Source organism: Indicator indicator, chromosome 17 (assembly GCF_027791375.1).
Source record: "Indicator indicator isolate 239-I01 chromosome 17, UM_Iind_1.1, whole genome shotgun sequence".
Taxonomy (NCBI): Eukaryota; Metazoa; Chordata; class Aves; order Piciformes; family Indicatoridae; genus Indicator; species Indicator indicator.
In genome coordinates, this window is record NC_072026.1 from 15,154,077 (window position 1) to 15,170,461 (window position 16,385).

General features: G+C 51.3%; 1 protein-coding gene across 1 annotated transcript; it reads left to right on the forward strand.

The window, feature by feature from the left end:
• The first annotated feature begins 2,329 nt into the window (after positions 1-2,329).
• On the forward strand, positions 2,330-7,952 carry LOC128972616 (actin-binding protein WASF3-like). The gene is made up of 8 exons (XM_054388689.1): positions 2,330-2,462; positions 4,110-4,244; positions 4,383-4,536; positions 4,870-4,987; positions 5,191-5,366; positions 6,228-6,488; positions 7,060-7,442; positions 7,795-7,952. Exons 1-8 carry the CDS (start codon positions 2,330-2,332, stop codon positions 7,950-7,952), a joined length of 1,518 nt encoding a protein of 505 aa, XP_054244664.1.
• Positions 7,953-16,385: the final 8,433 nt, after the last annotated feature.

Here is a 16,385-nt window from a genome sequence, read left to right on the forward strand (position 1 = left end):
GGAGGTGCGGGTGGCCCTGATTCCTCCTGGCACCGGGACAAAAAGCCCTGGGTGCTGGAGGCTGTGTCCCAGGCGGATGCTGAGAATGGCTCTTTGTTCCCTGGTTCTAATTACTGAGCCCCAGCAACTTGTTAATCGCCCTGCTCCACGTCATCCCATCCCTGCATCCGCGGCTTGGCGGGGAACCCCCCGCAGAGACGTGCCAGAGCTCAGCCTCCAAGTGTGGGTTTTGAGGTGACACATCAAAGCAAGCTTGGGATGAAGCTGCCAGTGTTGCTCACCTCTATACACAGCCCTAGGAGACGTTCAGGGGGGTGCCCAGAAAGGAGGGTTGTATGTGACCAGGATAGGTGTCCATACAGGGCCTCTTCTGCAAACTCCATCACAGTTTTCTCAGCTGAAAAATAAGCAGCTGGCAAAAGCCTCTTGGTGGGTTTTTTTTTTGAGCCTGGGGCAGTACCAGCCCTGTCATCCATGTGTAGTGGCTTTGGGACACACTGTTTACTTTGAGCCTGAAGCATTGTGTGACCCTACAGAGGATTCAGGGCTGGGGTCCTTCCCACGGCACCCTGGCTGCCCTGGGGCAGAACAGAGCTCAGCCAGTCACCCCCAGCATGGACAGACCTGAAAGCACAATCAGCCCTTTGGGAACCTCCATCTGAATGATGCAGAATCCAGTTTGGGGCTCTTTCATGAAGGGAACTTGCATTTGCATTTGAAAACTGCAGAGGAGCTGGCGGGGGACGAGGGCACTGGCCGGCTGCTATCAATGGAAAACTGTTCTGCCAGCAAGTGTGAGCTCTGCAGATTGCTGGCTCCAGCCCTGGTGAGAGCTGCTGGGGGCAGTGCTCAGCTGCTCTGCTCCCAGCTACCAACAGCTCTGTGCACGCTGGTTCTTCTCTGCTGCCAAAGTAGAGTGGGGGTTTGTGAAAGTGGGGTGGTGTCCAGGGTGTGAAGCAGCAGGGACTCAGGTGGCTGTGTTCAGGAGCTGGGAAGGCTCTTTGTGTTCTCCAGGATCTAATTCATGGTGATTTCAGTGCTCAAACCCACCAGTTTGCCTTTGTACTGGGCGTGGAGCTGAGGCCTGACACACTTGTGTCGTGTAAGACCTCCTTCTGCAAGCCTTTGGGGTCACTTCCTGCTTTGTGCCTTTCTCTGTCCCCAGTCCCATGCTGCAGCACCTTAGGTAATGCCACCAGAGTCAACGAATTCTACATTTTATTCTCCTTTCCCAGCCTGTTTGGTACCAATTGTCCTTCATGGGGGTAACCTGCCCCAGTGTCCTCCATATCCCACCACAGAATCATGGAACCATAGAAGCACTGGTTGGAAGGAACCTCTAGAGGTCATCCAGTCCAACCCCCTGCAAGAAGCAGGGACATCCCCGACTAGAGCAAGTTGCTCCGAGCCCCATCAAGCCTGACCCTGAAAGCTTTGTGTTCTTCTCCATGGAAATCTTTACTAAGAGGGGAGAGATGTACACAATCTGAAGAGAAACCAGAGCCCATCCTTTATCTTTCCTCATCAGCTCCCGTGGGTGCTTTCACTGGAGGTGAGGCCATCAGGTGTGGGAATCTCCCTACATCTCCTTGAGCTGTGTAGAAAAGGAACCATCCAGGCATGTCAGCAGATTGGGCACCACGCAGGGATGCTCTGAGGGTTACACAGAGCTGCTGATGGAAGCATGCATGGATGCCGTGGGGGTCACAGAGGAATGCTGTGGGAACCATGCGGGGATGGAGCGGAGAGCAGGGCGAGCTGGCTGCGGCAGTTTGCCTGGGTGCAGTGCATGCGCAAATAAGACCCCAGAGAGCTCTGCAGCCAGCTGGAAGTAACAACATTATGAGCTGCTCGCTTGCTTCTGGCTGCTCTTTGGGTTGGCTGAGGCCTTTTGGGGTCAGCTGAAGGGCTGCAGCACATGAGGGTTTGAGCACAGCTCCAGGAAGGTACATGGGTAAGGCTGTCTGGGCATGGTGGGGTGTCAAGGGAGCACAGTGGTAGGAACAAGGCCTGGTGTGATGCTCATCTCCATAGAATCATTGAAGTTGGGGAAGACCTCTAAAAATCATCAAGTCCTACCTTCTATGCAACATCTCCATGAGACATCCATGTACTTGCTGGCATCTGGAGCTTTGCTTTGCACCCACAGAGCATCCCATGTGGAAGGGCCTTGGCTGGTGCTGTGTGTACTGCATCCTCCATATCCCGGTGTGGGAAGGATGAGTCCCTGGGCAGAGAGCAGAGGGAAATGGGGATAAAAATAAGCAGCAAATTTTTCTAGGTTTTCTCTCTTCCTTACCCAGGAGAAGCGTGAGGCCTCACCGGCAGCATGCCGCTGGTGAAGAGGAACATCGAGCCCCGGCACCTGTGCCGGGGAGCTCTTCCTGAGGGGGTGACAAGTGAGCTGGAGTGTGTCACCAACAGCACACTGGCTGCCATCATCAAGCAGCTGGGCAGTCTCAGTAAGTCACAACACAGTGATCCTGGTATGGGATGGGGAGGAGGGATGGAGTGGTGGGATGTTGGTGAGATTCTGGTGGGCTGCCATGGTCACTTGTTTCAGGTGCAAACAGAGAGAAATGGGGGCTATGTGAGAGCCACCCTTAATTCAGAGGGAATTCCCCAGTTAATTAAATAAGGAGGATGCTCAGGACCAAGCCTGATGTGGGGACTTGGTGATGTTAGAATCAGAGAATCACAGAATTGTTTTGGTTAGAAAATACTTACATGATCATCAAGTCCATCAGCCCAGCACCACCATGGTCATTAAACCATGTCCCACAGTTTCAGTAAGCCATGTCCACAGGTTTCTTGAGCACCTCCAGAGACAGTGACTCTACCACCTCCCTGGGCAACCTATTCCAATGCTGGGTCCTTCAGTAGCTGGTCTTTGTGGTGGGGGATGGAAAACTTGGTCAGAAATAGGTCAGGTGAAGATTAAAAAACCCCAACTTATTATTTTTATGAGAAGGAGAGGTCGATATAAAAGGTCTAAATCCTCAGCTTTCTGCGCTTGGACTGATTCCATCAGGAAAGTGGAGAACCAAGGCACTACACATCCCAGTGTGAAGGTTTAATAGGAGTAAATGATTTCATTGCCCGAATATCAACGTAGAGAGAGAAATGCAGGCTCTTCAGGGCTCTCTCCACCTTTTTCCCACCTCCAGAAAGAAATTCTTCTTGAGGACACTCCCAGAAAAATAAACCCTGAATTTGGGGAGCTGCTGGAAGCACCCATGGATGTTCAGGCCGTGGCTACCTTGTCCAGAGGAAAAGAGATCAAATACAATTGGCCAAGCTGAGCAGATATCACACATACCTTGATCTTAGGAGCTATTTGCTACATGGTTTTGGAGGAAACCTTGAGGAACTGGGGTGCTGGGCTGGAACAGGTCCTGTAGCCTGCAGGTGTCAGCAATGCTCTGCTCAGCCCTGAGGTGGTAACGGTCCTAATAAAACTGTCCCAGCAATGCACCAAGCACTGCAGGAAAACGTGTGCTAAAATGAAACTGAGCCTTCTGCCTGCTCTGGCACTCTCCCCACTTCCCTGCTCTCTGTTTTCCACCTTCATGGCTGGATTTCTGCAGATGATGCTGGATGGCCAGGTGGTGTGGTGACAGCTGGGTTTTTGTGCTGCATCTAGCCTGGTAGATCTAAAGGCTTTTTAGGATGAACATCATAGAATGGTTGTATTGGAAGGTCATCTACTCCAACCCCCACCTCTGCAGTAAGCAGGGATACCCCCAACTAGATCAGGCTGCTCAGAGCCCCTTCAGACTTGATCTTAAATGTCTCCAGGGATGGGGCCTCTACCACCTCAGTGAGCAACCTGTTCCAGTGTTCCACTACCCTCAGAGTAAAGAATCATCACCATGGTTTGGTGCCTCCCACAGGCACCGCTCTTGTTGACAAGGATGCTCCTGTGTGTAGGATAGATTGGCTTGTGCTCCTCTCCTTCCATGCAGCTCTTTGCCAGGTCTGGGAGAGGATGAGGCTCAGCTCCCAAAAAAAACAAGGCTTGAGAAGAGCTGTGGTCCAGGGGATGGGCTGGGAGAGGGCTGTGTGCCTGCTACCCTTGCCCTTGACCAGTTCTTGTTGTCCTCTGCCAGGCAGGCACGCAGAGGACATCTTTGGTGAGCTGTTCAATGAAGCCAATAGTTTCTATATGCGGATGAACTCACTGCAGGAGAGGGTGGACCTGCTGGTCATCAAGGTGACACAGCTGGACTCCACCGTGGAGGAAGGTAAGGGGCCTGGGCTACTTTGAGATGGTGGCTGGGTGCAAGTGGGTGGGAGACCCATGTCCAGGGTGAGACCACCTGTTGTGCCTGGTTGGGGGTGTGAGGTCACCCCTACATTCCATCTCCTTCCTGCACCCCCAGTTTCACTGCAGGACATCAACATGCGGAAAGCCTTCAAGAGCTCCACAGTGCAGAACCAGCAGGTTGTGTCTCGCAACTCCATCCCCAACCCAGTGATGGAGATGTACCAGCGCTGCGACAAGCCCCCACCACTCAACATCCTCACACCCTACAGGTAGGGTGGCTGGGGCATCCCTCCCTGGGGACACCAAGGGCATCCTGGGAGGTTCTGGGAGGGCCTTTTCCAGAAGAGGCACCTAGAGGTGCACCCTGTTTGCTGCTTAGTGAGGGCTGAGAGGCTGTTTTCTCTGGTTGCTGTGCCATCGTCTCCATTTGTAGAGCACTTGGGACGAGTGACCCCATGCAGTGATACTGCAGGTAGTGACCACCACGTTGGACATGGTCATGGTGGGGCAACAGCTTATGGCTGTGATCATACCAAACCCACTGCTCAGTGGAAGGAAGGTCTTCTCCTGTGGCACATAACTCCTCTTTTCCCACCCCTCAGGGATGACAAAAAGGATGGCCTCAAGTTCTACACTGACCCCTCATACTTCTTCAATTTATGGAAGGAGAAAATGTTGCAGGCAACAGAAGATAAGAGAAAGGAGAAGCGCAGGCAGAAGGTAACAAGCAGATGAGGGACACTGGGGGGGCTGGAGCTGGGGGACCGAGCTGTCCAGGACTTGGGGGACCATCACCTTCTTAGTGCAACCCATGTGCTCCTTCCTGCTCTGGTGGGGGCATCGTGATGCTCCCTGGGTACCTACCGCTCTCAGTCCCAAGGGGGTGGGCTGGAGATGGAGCCATGGTTTGTGTGTGTCCCCAGGAGCAGCGGCTGGTGGAAGACTCCACCCGAGAGGTGAAGAAAGTGAGGAAAGCCCGAAACCGGCGCCTGGAGTGGAACATGATGGCGTATGATAAAGAGTTCCGACCCGATAACAGGTTCTCACCATCCCCCTATCACATGGCGTCATCGGAAGGATCACTGTCCCCAGACAATAGGCAGGTTTCACCTACTGCACGTTTAGCTCACTGCCTCTCCTTTGCTTTTCTCTTCTCCATCTCTGGGAGACGTGCTGCCTGCAGCAGGGTTGGGGGTGATAAGCTGTAAACCCATGGTAGGTTCATAGACAGCCCCAGGATTCACATTCTGGACCTCAGGAGCAGCCTAGGTGTCAGAGTGCTAAAGAAAGAGACTACCTCAGCTGCCTTGGTATCCACGTCGCCTCCACTGTCTCTCTGCTTTCTTGTACGTCTGTATTTTTGTGGCAATTTTCTGTCTTACTGTCTCAACGAGCACAAGGCTTGTGAGGAGCAGCTGAGGGAATTGGGGTTGTTCAGCCTTTAGAAAAGGAAACTGGGGGAAGACCTTCTGGCTCTCTATAACTCCCTGAAAGGAGATTGGAGCCAGGTGGAGGTTGATCTCCCAAGGAACAAGCAATAGGACAAGAAGAAATGGACTCAAGCAAGTTGCACCAGGGGAGGTTTAGTTTGGACATGAGGAACAATTTCTCACCTAAAAGGGTTGTCAAGGCCTGGCCCAGGTGGCACAGGGCAGTGGTGGAGTCCCCATCCCTGGAGGGGTTTCAGAGCTGTGGAGATGTGGTGCTGAGGGACATGGTTTAGTGATGACCTGGCAGTGCTGAGTTAAGGGTTGGACTTTATGTGCTTAACATTCTCTTGCAACCAAAACAATTCTGTGATTCTAACCACAAAACACCTCCCAAACTCATGCCCCTCTGACCTCCAAACCAATCCACCCCTGCTCCTAGGAGCACATCCATGAGCATCATAGAATGGTTTGGGTTGGAAGGGACCCTCAAAGGTCATCTACTCCAACCCCAGGGTTTTCTTGTGCCATAGATCTTACGCATCAGACGTGGCTGACCACTCGTACCCAGCAAGCCCCAACCACCCTGCACAGCTGCTGGCCCCAGCGTCCCACCTGGCCCCAGCTGAGCACAAGGAGGGGGTGCTGGTGGCTGCCACCCCCCAGGAGCACATCTACCGCCCGGCAGCGGGCAGCCGGCAGAACAGCCTCAACCGCCTCCAGCAGCCCCACGCACCACAGCCCCCAGAAGCTGTCCTCAATGGGCCAAGACCTCACTTAGTCAAGGATTATGGGTAAGGTTTCTTCTGCCTCTTCTGTCCTGGTGGAGGCACGTCCAGGGAAAGAGGGGCTTGGTGGGGGTCTAGAGTCCCCAGTTTCTGGACTGACAAACTGGAGAGAGCCCTCTCTATGGCCACCATGCTCTGAAACTGCCAGCGAGACCTAAGGCTGAACCAAACAGGAACACTTCTAGGGTAACCTCATCCCAGATAAAGGGACAAGGTGGATGGAGAGGACCATTTTTCCCTGGGATGTTGACTGCCTTCCAACCACTATATACCCCACAGCCCATCCAACCAGCAGACCCCCTTCCAGCCTCCATGGGGACTGAGCTTACATGAGTATCCAGAGCAAACCAAGCCAGATCTCAGCTGGTTGATTCCTGGGACGGGTGGTGGATACTCAGGATGTGTGGTAGGTGCCAAGGGTGGATGGTGGGTATCCAGGATGTGTTAAGTGCCTGGGATGGGTGCTGAATGCCTAGGAAGAGTGGTAGGTGCCTGGGATTGGGTGGTGGGTACACAAAACAGGTGGTAGGTGCCATTGTTCATGTACCACTGACATGGCTTTGCCCTCCCATTGCAGCCCGCAGCCAATGCCAATGGCAGAGTACTTCGTGCCTCCTGCCCCACCACCCCCACCTCCTATCATTCCCTCGGCTCAGACCGCCTTTGACAGCCCCATCTCAGCTCCCCCTGCACTGGCTTCTGGCTCAGCTGCTCCCCCATCCTATGCACCCTCACCACCCCCTGCACCCCCTGGTCCCTACTCTGCTTCCCCGCCGCAAGCTGGCCCCATGGGACCCCCGGTGGCCCCACCACCACCACCGCCTGGTCCCCCTGCCATTGCCGCCTCACCTGCGCACTCGGCATCGCCACCGGCGCCTGCCATGGAGCCCCGGAAGCCGCAGATCCCACTGATGCCCATGAGCGATGCCCGGAGCGACTTGCTGGCAGCCATCCGTAGGGGTAAGTGGTGGCATTGGTAAGCAGGAGACAGGTCCCCAGTGCTGCTAGCATGGTGGCAAAGTACCTTGTGGTGCAGGGTTGGGTGCTGTTGGCTTTGTTGAGTGAAAGATGAGCCACAGGTGAGCAGGTGCTGGAGCCTTAAAGCAGGCTCCCCAGAGAGGTTGTGGGGTCTCCTCCTCTGGAGAATTTTAAAACCCATCTAGAGATTGTGATCCTGGCTAACCTGCTCTAGATGATCTTTTATAAGCAGAAGGATTGGACTTGATGATCTCCAGAGGTCCCTTCCAACACCTACCATTCTATGAGTGCTGGACGTGTTGCCTCTAAAGCATTCCCTCTTTCCCTACCACAGGAATCCAACTCCGGAAAGTCCAGGAGCAGTGGGAACAAGAGGCCAAAAAAGAGCCTGTGGGCAATGACGTGGCGACGATCCTGTCCCGCCGGATCGCAGTGGAGTACAGCGAGTCCGACGATGACTCCGAGCTAGACGATAACGAGTGGTCAGACTGAGGGGCCCCGGGGCTGGACTGGCACAGAGCTCCCAGCTCTGTCCCAGGTGTGTATAGGCACCTTCCCCACTCCTCGATGCCAACAAGTGCAGGTGGCCCCCACTCTTTAAGGAGCTTTGCTTTTATACCATGTCCAAAACCTTTTGGGCAGCAGCACTGGTAGGATCCACCTTGGAGGCAGTGAGACCACAAATTAGCAGCACCTTCATGTGTAATGACTTCAAAACTTCTTCCTGTTAGCAGAATTATGCTGGGTTTACAGCTGGAGCAAGACCAGAGAGTGCTTTGATAGAGAAGGAAAACCCAGAGGCAGTAGTGCTTTTTCAGCTAGATGTTAAACATGTTTATGAGGAGCTCATGAAGAAGCAGCCTGATTGCACAACTGCTGCCACCATGGGCCATGCACTTGGTTTGGAGATGATCTACTTGCCTACTTTTGTAGGATCAGGCAGCTCCAAAAACTATGTGTGGGCAGGAACTTCAATCCCCATAAAGCAATACAGCACATTTCATAGCAGTCACATAGAGATGGGCACCATCATGTTGGCATTCCCTGAAGAAGACCATGGTGTTGGTGACCTGAGCTAATATCTATCCTTAGGACCACTTTTCTGGGAGAAAAGGGTGAAGTTTGAGAGGTTCAACACGTGCTCTTCTTGGGGGCAAAATGGGCTGCTGATAAGAAAGCAGAAGTGCCCATGGAGCTTTCGCAAGCCTAGCTCTTCTTGGTTTTAGGGCTTCACCATTTCAGTGTTAATTAAAAAAAAAAAATTAGACAAAATGCTGATTTGAGGTAAATTCTCAGCTTGCACTTTGCAACCTCACAAACTGCATCCTTACAATTGAGATCAACTCAGACCATGGCACTAATCCTGCCCTGTCCCTGACCACGATTCTTTGAAGGCTTTTCACACAGCTACAAAGGGAGGAGACATGGGAAGGCAGAGGGAAGGGGATGAGGAGCAGTGGAAATATCAGGAGGGAGAAGCAACTGAGAGCTGGAAGAGGTTCTCCACCAGCAGAAAATTGGCCAGGACTAGTCACACTTGCCTGACACAGCATCCTGAGGTCTTTTCTTGTGTTCTCACATACCACAAGTCCCTGAATGGGGGGAAAGACAAGTCCCCACTTTGCATGTCTTCTAGGGAGAAGCTGGGCTCTGAGCTCACCTGCCCATCTCTCCCAGTAGCCATGGAGGTGATGGCTACAGAAGTAGTATTTTGACTAGAAGTGACCAGACCTGTAGAAGAGGTGGGAGGATATGGCTGGGACCCAAAAGGCTCAGAGGCTGATCCACCTTTAAACTCCCCCTGAGAAATGCTAGAGTTGAACGATGTCCCAAGCATCTGCTCATTTTCCTCCTGGTAAGCCACCTTTCATGGCAAGATGCAATGAATGCCTGGCCAGCTGCTGAGAAACACTCCCAGGAGCCCTCCCTTCTCTTGACAAACACAAAATGGTCTGCTGTCCCTCAGACATGACACCTTCTGCAGCTCCACATCTGGGCTGTGGTGCTAAGTGTGGGGCTTAAATGGAGGAGCAGGATGAATGCAGGAGAGGGCAAGAGTGACTGGGAAAGGCTTTGGTCATGGGTATCCCACCATGGGCCACATCCTCTAGTTTGCCCCCCTCCTTTCCTTAGGGAAAGCTCCCTTTGACATCAGCAGGGCTGATTGTCAGAGCAGGAACAGAGGATGACCAAAGCAGGCAGGGAGATGGTGTACTACAGGTGACCAGGAAACTGCTGATGCTTAGTGCTCACCAGGTGCTTTCATTTCTGACCTTGACCCTCTGAGATACAAAGAGATGTCTGCAAAAGCTTTTGGCTAAAGCTTGGTATCTCCCTGCAGGCAGAGAGCCCCTGTGATCCCCACACAGCCTTTCCTTGGCCAGGGCTGTTGGGCCTAGAGGAAGCTCAGAATGGCTTGTGAAAGTTCAGCACAACATTTAAGCAGTCACCAGGCAGCATTCATTGTGGGGTGGCATTAACACAGACACAATGGTGATACTATCAGGGTATGGCAAAGCACTTGACAATCATGGAACTCAGGTCTTGACCACAGGCCACATTTGGAGGGCAGATGGACAGCTGGGCACCTCAGGTGCAGGTAGCAAGGTTCACCTCCTCACACCTTTATGCTCTTACACCATCCTCTCCCCTTTAAGCATCTCAGCATATCCTCACCATTTGTATCCTGCTTAAGGAAATTCACAGCCAAACCCATTTCACACACTCAACTCCAAAGCAGGTCAGCAGGACCATAACCTCCTGGCATTGCCCATAGCTTGAAGACATCAGGGATCTGAACAGACTCAGCTCCACTGAAGCTGTCTTGATAACAGGGATGGGGCTACCCTCTCCCCAGTGAGATGTCTGCACTGGAGCTTATTGCTCAGGTGTCCTGTGTAGGAACTTGAGGAAAAACTTCCTGCTGTGAGGGTGCTGGAGCCTTGGAGTAGGCTGCCTGAAGAAGTTGTGGAGTCTCCTTCTCTGGAGAGATTCCAAACCTGCCTGGACATTGTGATCGTGTGCAACCTGCAGTGGGTGACCCTGCTTTAGCAGGGGGGGGTTGGACACAATGATCTCCAGATGTTCATTTCCAATCCCTGCCATTGTGATACTGTGTAGAAATAACCCTGTATAGACAGTGTGAGCTGTAGATACCCATTTCTGGTCTGATCACAGTGCAGCTTGCACTTCCCAACTCTTTCCTGGCAGCACCATGATGCAGACAAGCACATGGTGGCACTAAGAGAAACCATTTCAGGACACAACCATTCCTGCAAGACCAGCTCTGCTGGCAGACCGACATCTTCAGTGCCTTTTCTTGAGGGGCTCAGCCACTTTTGAGGATGACCATCAGTATTTCAGGTCATATTGTTAGAGTTGGAAGGGACCTCAAGGATCATCTAGTTCCAAGCCCCCTGCCATGGCCAGGGACCCCTCACACTAGATCAGGTTGCCCAGAGCCACATCCAGCCTGGCCTTAAACACCTCCAGGGATGGGGCTTCCACCACCTCCCTGGACAACCTGTTCCAATGTCTCACCACCCTCATGGTAGAAAACTTCTTCCTAACATCCAATCTGAATCTACCCAATTCTAGTTTTGCTCCATTCCCCCTACTCCTATCACTACCTGACATCCTAAAAACTCCCTCCCCAGCTTCCTTGTAGGCCCCCTTCAGATACTGGAAGGCCACAATAAGGTCCATTCATCTGTCTTGCCTAGGTGGCTATGACTAACACATGTGATGCCAGCTCTTTGGGCTGGTCTGGGTTAGCTCTTCTGGGATTGTTTGGGCCATTCCACTTTGCACTGGTTGTCTGACCCATATGCTGCACCACTCAATATTTGGTACATCTGGGCCTATTTCTGTGCAGTCTTCCAAAAGTAGGTCGTGCCACGTTACACAACCCGAAATGCTGGAATCCTCCTCTGGACTGATATAAAAGTGAATATTTAAATATTTTATCTAGTTTGGCAGCCATTTAAAATACCATCCAGGTCACAGATGACTGAATTTCTCCTCTCCCAAGTGGGAGAAGAGAAGTGGGCTGAGGAGGTTCTCCTCTACATTTAAGGGATCACGTTCCATGTTGCAAATCCTGTGGTGGCATTTCATTGCCAATGGATAATCATGGAGTGCCAAACTGTTAATGAGCCCAACTGATCTCCTGAGAGCTCCTCTTCCCCTTTTATCTGCTTTCTCCCTCCCTGCCAGTTAATGGGGATAGATTAAGATAATAAATAAGACTGCCAACAGGACAGGAGTATTGTGTGCAAAGGAACACCGGAGATGGAGGAAGAGTCAATAAATCAGTTTGGTTCTGCATAGACAACTGAGGGGCCTGGAGGCCCTATCAGGAACACCTTGCACACCTCTGATTTACCATAAAACAGACATTATGGGGTCTGCCCTGCACAGTCACTGCCTTCAGTTGTGAAGTCTGGTCTTGTTCAAGTTTCATGAAGGTTGGTGGAAGTCTAGCAGTGTTCATGTTCTGGCTCAGGTTGCAGTTGCACTCTCAGTGTCTCCCTGATTTTGAGCGAGCATTTGAACTGGCTGTTGACATAGGTGGCTCTTAGAAGATCAGTGTCCTGACAGAGGAAAATATTGGTTAGCTTCTAACTTTTCACCCTGGACAGAGAGCTAGGGAGGAGCAAGCATCACAGCTGTAGAAGAAAATGTCCTACAGGAGTAGGATATTGTAATCTCAGGAGGGTTTTATTCTGTTGAAGAATGTAAGGTCAAACATGGCTTCTCCAGTGAGCTCCATTCACATGGTAGCCCTCAAATTTCCTCCCAGCAGTTTCCCCCTCTCTCTCTCCCAAGACACCCAACAACCTGAACTGGAGAGCTTTGCAGCTTCTCCTGAGAGCAAAGCCTGTGTTAACACCTCAGCTTTAATGCCAAAGTGCTTGGAGGGAGGCAGGTTGTACCACTGGAAGCAGTATTTTGGAAGGTGCTTTATTTGGACGTGCGTGGCCAGCAGGGCTACCATGCTGTTTCTTTGTGGGTAGACCACAGAGGGCCATGGGAAGCATTCCCCATCATGGCAGAATGATGGGGAATGATGGCAAGGACAGCATAGGCTGTTCCTTTCATCATGATTCCTGTTTTCCCATAGTAATCATTTAGGGGTAAGGTTTTCCCTGTTGGCATGCCACTTTACAGACGAAAAACATAAAAGTAAGGACAAGGACTCTGTCCTGAGGAGTTTACATTTTACAGCAAAGACCATATAACCTGCACTGCACTTTAGAAGCCTCAACTGTTCATTCATCCCTGAATTTACCCACAACTGGGAAGCAGCACCTTGAGAACTCTTGTCCCTTCCCTTCGGTGACCCCACTACCAGCACCACAACCATATCCCCCTGCTGATGGCAGCGGTGGGGGAAGTCTCCTGCCCCTCCACTAACCCCACGCAGAAGTGCCTGAGTCAAGTATGAGTTTTATCTCTGAAGGAATAGCCATGCCCTTGGGGCGGTCCCTTCCCTGTCCCTGCACAGCTCTGCTCCTCTGGGATGACCATGCATTGATCAGTGCCCAGGTGCACTGTTGCAGCTACCTGCCAGTGCTTAGAGATGCCCACACAGTTCCTGTGATGCTCTCCTAGCTTGTAGAAAGTGTCCTCCTTCTGGTACTTAGGCCCAGGCCTAGATTTTGAAGTATTTAAATCTTTTTGGAAAATCAAGGGGGAGTGGGGATTGACTGACCTTCCTTTAACAAGCCCCAGGTTTTCTAGGATCACTCACTTAAGCTCTGCTTTCCCTAGGTGAGAATGTCCTGCATTTTGCTGGGAGAGGAAAGGAAAGAGTCAAGAACCTCAGTGAGGGGTTTGCCCCAAAGCCTTCAGTACCATACCCACAGGCAGGGTGGGAGGAGAACACCATCCTGGTGTTGTCACTAGGCTGAGCCCACAGGTTCTCACTGCAGGAAATCCTCAGGCAAGACCTGGATGGAACATAGCTGGTCATGGTGTTCCCTGAAGGCAACATTGTTGTGCCATTATCAGTATTAATGTCTGTCTCACATTGGTACAGAGCCCTCAGGCAACTGATGTCTCCATAGCACTATGTGATGGTAGATCACTGATGCTTCACACTCCCAAGGGCATCTCTCCTAATAGCTGTCTTCCCACAGGTGCCTCCTTCAGAGCAGCACTCAGAGGTCTCTCTAGTCTTTTGCTCTCAGTAGGAACAGGCTTAAATCTGCTCTTGGTCATCATGTTTCAGGGCATGTGAGCCCAAGCATGAATGAACCTTTCCCTGCACACCTCTCCCACAGTGGCAATGCAATGGGACTCAGTTGGCCCTTCAAGACTTACAGCACTTAGCTGTATAGAAAGTGACAGGAGAAGAGGAAACAGCCTCAAGTTGTTCCAGGGAGGCTTAGGTTGGCCAAGAGGAAGAATTCCTTCTTAGAAAGGGCTGTCAAACCCTGGCAGTCCCCATCCCTTGAGGGGTTTCAAAGCTGTGCGATGTGGTGCTGCAGCACATGGTTTAGTGGTGACCTGACAGTGTTGGGCTAGTGGTTTGACTTTATGATCTTCAAAGCCCTTTCCAACCAAAATTTTTCTGTGATTAGGAAGACAGAAGAAACAAAATAGAAGCTAAAGGTGGCATTTCAGGTGGGTTATGCTCCCACCACTCTGTACAAGAATGTCCTCAGGTAGGTAAAACCTGCTGCAGAGCAGCAAAGGGCAGTGGGGAGAATAAACCTGTTCTCCATCCATGTGATGGACCAAAGTGCAAGGCATGAGATTGAGCTGGGGTAGAAAGGGGTTGAATTGGATCTCAGGGAAAGCTTTCTCAAGGTGAGGATGCAGAAACCCTGAAGCAGGTAACAGAGGCTCTACCATGGAAGGTCTTTAAGAAGCAGGTAGGTAAACACCAGAGAGGAGCACTGTCTGTGATCCCATGTTGAGCATGGGGATGGTGGAGGTGCCCATAATGTATATCTTCAAATCTGACATGGTTGTAGTTCTGTCTCATCCCCTCATTCAGACTTGCAGCACCTATTTGTGGATCTGTCCCAGCGGGTTACAAGCCCAGAGCACTGCCCACGAGCCAGGGCAACCTGCTTGTGTTCTCCCTCAGCTTTACTGCCCTTACTCTGGTTTTGGTGTTGACCCTTGCCTACAATGAAAATAAAAGGTACCTGAGAGGGAAGGATGGGAATAAACAGCAGAAACCTAGGATGAGCAGCTGTTACTGCTGTATTTTAATGGTTAAAGCAGCAACTCTAGCAACCTGATCAGCCAGACCATTTGTGGTCAACAGACTGCTCTGTATGAACTATGCTGGTGCTTTAAGCAGATTTAAAAGTTGTTCTTTGATTAGGGGGGAGCAGTTCAGTTGAGTAATCTAAAAAATGAACCACCACTCTCAAAAAAACCCCAGTAAAACACAAACTACTTACACATTATTTCCAGAAGGAAAGTCTGCTCCATCTTCTCCTGGACCTTGAGGAAAAGCCAGACCTCATGTTGCTTCCCACACACCAAAAAAACCCCAACAAACCCCAAACCAACCAACCAAACAAAAAAACCAAACAACCCAAACAGCATCACCATAACCATTTTCCAAAGAAACTGGCATTGAAGAGCAGAGCAGGAAAGGAGCTGGATTTCACCCTACAGAAGGAAGTGCTTTTGTCCCTGAAGGCCCCACCCCAGCTCAAGTATTTTAAATTCCATTGATTTTCACCTGTTACTGGTGCCTGCATAGGCCTGATGCTTCAGCTGGGAACACTTGCCCCATAGAAAGTCACTTAGTGCCATGAAAAGACCAGCCATTAAAATCTTGCATTAGTAACAAGGTGGACTCCAAGCCTGAAGACATTACTGAGATGCTCCTTGAGGAGCTGTGGATTTCCCACTGGCAACAGTCACATCTTTCACAGAATCAAAGAGTAGGTTGGGTTGTTGGAAGGGACCTTAAAGATCATCTAGTTCTAACCCATTGCCAAGGCTCAAAAAAATCACAGTTATGAGTATTGACACCCCCTCTTACCATTGACAGCCCCTCCTACCATAACCTCCACCAAAGCTATTTTTATACTGAGATGTTTCAGATCTACCTTTAGTTCTGGCCACTTTTCCACAAATGAAGCCTTTCATTGTGGTGCCTTTCATCTCAGAGCAGAGCAGATTAGGAAAAAGAGAGATAATCCCCACCAAAAAGATACCCTTTTTCTCCAAAATGCATTTTCCAGAGCATTTCAAGGCTGGTGGCTTCCCATCTGAAGAGACTTCCTTATTTTGGGGCCACTCGACTTGCCCAGGTGAATCTGAAACCAAACATGAGTTTGGGTTGATGGTGAAGCGCTGCTGGCACTTCCCTCCATTGCTGGCTGTGGCATGTCACATGTGGGGCTTGGGTCTGGTGTTCCTGTCAGCAGATCAGCAGGGCTCCAGCAGCACGGCAGCTCCTTCCTGACACAAGTGCCTTTACTGAAGGTCCCCAGCGCATGGCCAAGGAGTGCAGGGCTCCATGGGGCTGGTGGGCTCACTGAGCTGGGGATGAAGAGACCATTTCCAAGCATTTCTGATGCTCAGCCTGTCCTCATCTGGTTGGGAATCTGGACCTTGAGAGGGTCCTGGAGCCCAGATCCTGAGGTATCTGGTGGAATTCCTCCTTTGTACATGGGCTGTTAGCTTGGCAGCAAGGAAGCAGCTTTGGAAGCAGGTCTCAGAACAGCTTTTCCTCCAATCCCGACCACCCCAAGGAAGATCTGCTCTGACAACCCTGTGTCTTCAGGTGGACATGCAAACATTGCACCCTTGCCATGGGGACAGGCCCCAAGAGGATGTGGTGAGCGTGCAGGAAGAGGACAAACCTTCTCATTGCATTGCTGTGGAACGTGTACTTGCTGGTCAGTTTGCTCCAGGGTATTTGTCTTGCTGCTGCTGTGGGACAACCTTCCT